Here is a 7,075-nt window from a genome sequence, read left to right as displayed (position 1 = left end):
TGGGAATTCTCAAATTTCCATAAATCGCCATTGAAGCTGAGAACACTAGGATGTAATTTTAAAGCATTTTAATAAATTTATTATTTTTTACTTATCAAGTACTAGTGTAAGCTATACATATTAAGAGTGCCTAAATCTATTTCACTGTTAATGCCACTTTAAAACACTTAGGCTTTGTTCAACTTAATGTAAAATATTTTAATTGGCACTTCCTGCTATTTTCTGACATTCATGCACTACAGAATTGTTACATTATTAATTAATGTAACAATTCAATACACAGAATATTGTTTAAATGGCAACATTTAATACAAACATCACAAATGTGCATTACTTCAATTATTTTAATGTCAATTTCTGTATGTTTCTTTCTATTGTGAGTTTTTTTTCTAAATGAAAACTTCAGCTGAAGTTACCTGTTACAGTTCCAAAACTATGGGTTGATTCAACATAGACAGCTTTTATTTAATGACTGGCAGGATTGAAATTGTAGCAAAATCCTTTACAGCAGGATTTACAGTCCATTTCTTCTGGAAAGACCGTAACTGGAACTGAACATCTGAGATGAAGGAGCTGTTGGGACAGTGTTATTTTATTTCTGGCTAATCTATTTTATCACAAAGCTTATTATTTGTAATAACACCAAACATATCAAGTGTGATTGAGAAACATTTGACAGCAAAGTGCACGCTCCTGAGCTTCAGACTTTGGGCCTGAATGTACAAAGCCTGTCGTTATTTCCTTTTCTAAAAGTACTTTCCTACATGGATCTCACATACACTTATTTCCACTGTTTTTTTGCATTCCCCTAGTTTTCATTTCTTTATAAATGAAAGCATTAAAAAGCTTCTGGAAGCTACCTCTAGTATAGTCATGTTAATTGGAGAATGGAGCTGTGATAAGCTCTTTCGAAATTTTAAAACCCACAGCTGGGCAGTGCTCAACTGACCCATACAGCTGAACATGGGAGCAAACAACCACATCTCTACTTGTTTCTCAAAGCCCTTAACATTTTGATTTTATAGAATTCTGCTTTTTATTCAGGAGTCAAAACCTGAACAATATTTTTGCATGTGGAAACGTACGTACAAGTGGAGAAGGACAGCTTGAGCTCTGCTGTTTAGAGATTTTTCTTTTTTTGAGGGGGAGAAGGGAACTGGGACATGCAGTGGTTAGGTGTGCAGGGGCTTGCTTGAGCTGGTTATTCAGCCTGGGGAAGAGCAGGCTCCAGGGACACTTTATAGCTACCTTTCAGTACCTAAAGGGGGTCAACAAGAAAGCTAGAGAAGGGACTTTTTACAAGGGCATGCAGTGATAGCACAAGGGGAATGGTTTTAAATTGTCAGACAGGAGATTCAGATTAGATAAAGGAAAAAAATTCTTTACTGTGAGGGTGGTGAGACACTGGCACGGCTTGCCCAGAGAAGCTGTGGCTGTCAGGGCCAGGCTGGATGGGGTTTGGAGGAACCAGGTCTCTTGGAAGGTGTCCCTCCCCATGGAAGGGGGTTGGAACTAGATAAGCTTGATTCTTTCCAACCCAAACCGTTCTGGGATTTTTGTAATTCTGTGACTCGCAGGAGTGGGCCATGAACATGATGACACATAACCTTCCCCGTCTTCCCCAAGCAACCAACCACCAAAAACCCCACCAACAAAGCAACACCCCCACCCCCCAAAACAAAAAACAAACAAACCCCCAAGAAAACCTCAGAAGAGAAGAAAGAAATGTGTGACTCTCCCCAGAGCAGCTTCCAAAGCCCCCAGTGTTATGGGTACACGCAGTCGGGCTATATTAAAGCCCCAGCTGCCGCTCCGCGGCTGGGCGTCGTTGCGGTACTGGGCTGGGGGCGGTCCCCGCTGTGCGCACCTGCGGCGGCGGCGCGGAGCGCAGAGCATCCGGGCCATGGAGAGCAGGGCAGGCGGCCCGCAGGCCACCACGCCGGGGCAACAGCTCCGCGCCCTCTTCTACGTGTTGTCGCCCAGTGAGAGCGCCTTCCGCACGGTGGAGGAGGTGCCCGACTACGTAGAGAAGGTGAGAGCCACCGCCGCTCCGCTTCCCCCTTCTCCCGGCAGCATCCCCCGTCGTACCTTGGGCGCGCACTGCGCTGCTGCCGCCTGCCCTTGCGGGTACCGCAGGCAGCCCACACAGAAGCAACGTCCGCGAAACGGCACCTAAATTAAAGTACCTTGGCTTTGACTGGTTCCACTCCTGGGCTCTCTGCCTGCAAGCTGCCTGTGTAAACTGTGTAACCCGGCACTCTATTTTAATGTATTTTAAGTGAAGGCTCAGGTGCTTTCTCCTGATACCAGAAGCTAAAATTTTCAGAGGAGCACCCCAAATATCTGAGGTTCATGCTAATGTTGTTCAGCTTGGCAGTGCTGCTGGATACAGTGACAGAACACTGAGCTGAGTAAACCAGAAAACCCCATACCGTGTTTGGCTATTATGGTTCTTAAAGCAAGCAAAAAGTCAGGTCTCTTTGTATGCTTAAGGCGAGTGTTACAAGCTCAGCAAAAAAAAGAAAGAAAAAAAAATCTGTTTAAAGTGAAAAATAAAGGTTGTTTAAGAGAATTGAGAACAAATATTTGTGTTGGGACAGTGCTGTGTCCTAAAGCTCCAAGGCAAGAGTACAGAGGTCAGGGGTGAGAACTCCCATGTCAGCAGGCAGCAGCATATCCCTCCCTCCCCTCCTGCCCTGCCAGTTTATCCACTTCCATGAAAGTACCTTTGCTGCCTTCTGTCCTACCTATTGCACAAACCTGGTTGCCCATTTCCTGATAAACCAAGACCAATGTTCTGGAGCTTTTCATAGAGACAGCATGTAAACACTATTTTTGCCCTTGTCAAAGTAAGTTCAGTTCAACTTCACTGAAGATCCACACTTACTGCACAGGTCCTGTTAGCTCTGATTAGCTGCTCTGTCAGGTAAACCTTGGCCTGCTGTGCCGCAGCTGCTGTTGGGTTGCGATGGGGGTGTTACAGGTCGTGTAGAGACCTGCAGCACCATCAGCAGCTTTCTGGGAACTGTAGTGTTCAGCAGCCCCCCTCTGATGCCTGTTTTCAGCAAACATCACCCTTTTGGATCATGTGAGCAGGCAGATGCCACAAACCCATCCTGTGTGTGCAGTGTCTGATAGACAAACTGCTTTCCTCAGAGGCATTTTGCAGTTAAGTTATAAGCGTCTTGATTAAAAAAGAGTGTCTAGAGCTTAAAAAGTTTGCCTAGTCAGCAGCTCTCTAGCTCTGTTGCCTATCTCAGTACCTTTTACTATTCCTGTATTTCCAACCAAGTATCATTCACTTTCTTGCCTGCAGCATTCCTTGACATCCCTGGGTTTTCTTCTCCAATGCAGACCTGTGCAAATATTCAGCTCAGACCTTGGCCAAACTTGCAGTTTCTTTTACTGGACACACAGCTGTAAAAGTTTGAGAAAGGATTCTTAATACTTCTTTGAATTATAAAAGTGCCTCCATGCTTCTACTGTTGTAGAGCACCATTGTGGCAAGTTTGTTAAGTGAATATATACCTTGCAAAAAAGCTACACTAAAAAAAACTTTTGTTATGGCTATACTTTCCTGTATTTGCTTGAGTTAGTTGTACTAGAAATCCATCCCCCCCACCCACCACAGTGCATTTGTTGCTGGAACAGACATTTTGCTGCTTGGTTAGGTGGGTCTATAAAAGTCTTTTAAATGGTGTAACTGTCTTAACTGTATAGCTTTGGTCTGAGCATAGGCAGTGTTCACACCTCTTCTAGCCGTGTGTCTGTGGGGAGAAGGCAACTCTCTGCAGTTCCTCTCCAGCTGCTTGTCACTTGTTTATTTGACCTGCTGGTCTTGCAGCTTCTCTTAGACTGTTCGGGAAACAATTGCAAGAACAGCAGATCCATTGGATACAGCAGGGCTAGTTTAATAGTGACCTGATGAGCCATTCACGGGGGGCTTGGAGTGGTAAACTCGAATTGCTACAAATACAGGAGTGGATGTCTGAGTTCAGCCCAAAGCAGAACAAAAAATTCCTAGTGCAGAGCTGGTAATAAATGAAGACCTCCGCTCAAATAATTAACTCTAAAAGACAGTAACAGTGATGGGGTGTGAAACAAATTACTGGTAACATTTGTGTCTCCTAAGTGTCTTTTTTTTCTTCTCTGAGACACCATATAGAAGTGGGATTTAGATCTCAGCTCTGTATCATGTATTAGGTGGATGAGAGCATTTCTAGTACCTTGGGTCACACAGCTACAGCTTTGGTAAAACTCGCCTTTCAACCTTAGGGAGGAGTCAGAACCTCGTAATTCACTCAAATATTCATCTTTTTAGCAATCTGAAAAATTGAGCACTTTGGTGATTTGCAAAATATATGCACTTTAAAGAAGAGCTCCTCTGAGCTAGTCAGCTATGCTGTTACATCTGAGCAGCAAGTAACAGCAGTGAGTGAACCAGCTCTGATTTTCAGAACAGAATAATTTAGTTTGCTTAACTTGTGTGGTGTACTTTCTGGCTGTGGTTATACTTCCATATTCAGAGGATATGTGACAGTTCCTGGTTCCTGCATCATGTTCTCTGTGTTAGCACCCTGTTTAAAACATGGGGTGGTGAGCTACCAGTAGCAGAGCTCTGCAGCAGTGCCCTTGGAAAAGTCACCCATCCAACTAATCTCCAAAATTCTGGGAAAAGGGGATCAAATCCTGGACCATAATCACAGAATTTAATTTTATGCAAGCTTTTGTCATGTAGAATGAGAATCCCTCAAGTTTCCCTTATCCAGGAACCAGAAGGGAAAGTGTTAGTCAATTTTCTTTCTCCAGGGCAGAACACTGACTCTTACAATATGTATTGATGCTTACCCTGTCCTTTCATGAGCATGCTCTGTGCTATAGATATAATATTATGCTCTAGGTTTTTTGGTACTCCCATAGTCTGCAGATGGGCAGATGGAGTGCTGCTTTTTGCTTGCTGAATAGTTTTCATGAACAACAACATCACTTTGTTCCTTGCTACGTTCTGAAATTATCATTTAAGCTCGGTAAAGACTTTGTGAGTCAGCCTCAGGAGGCGAAAGCACTGTTCTTTCTGCTGAGAGCCCCAGAATGAAAGCTTTAGATTTAATAATCACTGTTTTTCTTTTTTATTTACTGTGTGATTTTGAAAGCTTAGAGATTAAGTTCATGTTTACACTCAATTCACATTTTAGGCCTTGCTTCTACATAATGAGGCACAGAACCTTTGCATTTAGTTTTACATGAAAGTTGAGATTCTTATAAGGACCTGGGACTTTAAGAAAACAGAAACTTGTTTCAAGACTTGCAATAGAACCATGAAGTTATGCTGAGTTTCAACTTAGAATATTATTTTTTGCAACTGTATAAAGCGGAAACTGATATTAGATGGTTCTTTGCATTCTGCAGGAGTTCTCCAAAGGAACACTTCTTAGTGCTCCAAGTAAGACTTTCAAGTTATGGATCAGTTATCCAAGTACACCACAAGCTAATGCAAATATCCATTAAGTATTTCTGGTGATGGGTGAAGAGAAAGAAACTGCAAACAGAGAGTTAAAACAGTTATAGACCAGAAAATATCAAAATGATCCAGCTTCTGTCGCTGACCTGTGATGCCAACAGTGATTATTTCTTAAATTTCTGCAATTTAGTTTGTAGGTGCAATCCCTGAAAAGTTTTGTAGAGCTACCTATCCTTAATGGGTTCCTTAAATGTCTTTATTGGCACTTCAACTTAAAAAGAAGCCCTAAGCAAGTAGTCATTAGGCTAGTGGGATTATTGTCTGTTTTACTGGCTCCTTTTTCGTGAATTATTTGCATCATCCTTCACTTTATGTTTAGACTGTAGGCTGTTTGGGACAGGGAGTGCCTTTTCCTTCTGTTTGTGTGGCATCTAACATGGTACAATCCCGCTCCATGACAGCAGCTACTAGGTGCTATGGTTGCATAAATAATACATACTAGTCTTGACATAGTTGATCTCTTTGATCTGCTTTAGACAAAGCTTAACATGGGTATGTGGGAGAGAGGTAGTAATTTCTTAGATACTAAGAGGTATGCCATAAATCTTTTCCTTCACAAGCTCCCTGATGGGCAGGAGGTTAAGGCTATCTGGATGCTTATCCTCTTTGTTATGACACTCCCTATTTGTGAATCAAAAAGTGCTGTCAAATACTTGGCTATCTCACAGCTTCACAGTGGAAAGAAAGTATCTAATAAAGTCAATGGGAAAGAAGTTATATTAGTGTGTGTTAGTATAAAGTCAAGTATTTTAATCATTTCAGAAGTTTCTAGGTTAAGTGAATTGCCACACAGAATACAGGCATCATATATTTTCTATTCACAATTTTCATTCTGCGAATAAAGCATCCCACTTTTTCTGTCCTGAGCTCATTCAGTTTGCTATGCAGCTTTTGCTGTTCCTTAGCTTCAAACTGCCTGTAGTCTATGCTAGACCTGTCTCTTAATACTGTGGTCAAGTGTTTCTTAGTTGTTCTTAATAAGACCCATTTTATCTCTGCTCGAATGTACAGCTATGGTCACCTACCTTCGATAAGTTAGGAATCTGTTCTTTAATTATATCAATTAAGACATTAAAGGTCTTCTCAGAAATGATGCAGCTATGCAAAACAAGGAGTACTTATATCTTCATAGAATGTTTCAGTGATTAAAAATGGATGGTGGTGGGGTGTGCCCTTCCCCTTCTCCTCCCTTGGATGCTGGTTAGGCTTTATCCATAGGCTTTGCTTCCACAGGTTTTTGTATCATCAGTTAGCACATATCCAATGCAGGCTTTTAGAAGCCTAAACTGCTGTTAAAAAGCAAGCTAGGCAGCTAAATTGAAAAGTGCCATGTTGATATTAATCTCTGTTCATCTGTTATTGTAACCTAACCCTGAGCTGCTGAAGTTTATGAACTTTCACATTTCCTAGTTGCTATAAATCTCTGTCTGCTTATATGGTTTGAATCATCCAATTCTTCTTTGACTGAGCAATCTGGTCTATATCCATCTTAGTCTCTTTAGTGTCACAGCCTGGTAGGAATTCCCAGATATCTCACTTGGCAATAAAAATGAG

The 7,075-nt window shown here is 41.8% G+C and overlaps 1 protein-coding gene across 1 annotated transcript in view; it reads left to right on the top strand.

Annotated features, from left to right (window-relative positions):
• The first annotated feature begins 1,903 nt into the window (after positions 1-1,903).
• Positions 1,904-7,075, top strand: part of AGMO (alkylglycerol monooxygenase) — a 190,317-nt gene continuing 185,145 nt past the window's right edge. The window contains exon 1 of the mRNA XM_005153053.3: positions 1,904-2,032. Within this exon, the coding sequence (XP_005153110.3) occupies positions 1,904-2,032 (129 nt within the window). The remainder of the gene's footprint in view (positions 2,033-7,075) is intronic.

The sequence above is a fragment of the Melopsittacus undulatus genome, chromosome 1 (assembly GCF_012275295.1).
Source record: "Melopsittacus undulatus isolate bMelUnd1 chromosome 1, bMelUnd1.mat.Z, whole genome shotgun sequence".
NCBI classification, from domain to species: Eukaryota; Metazoa; Chordata; class Aves; order Psittaciformes; family Psittaculidae; genus Melopsittacus; species Melopsittacus undulatus.
Note: the sequence above shows the minus strand (reverse complement) of the source record. Positions and strands in the feature narration are given on the sequence as shown.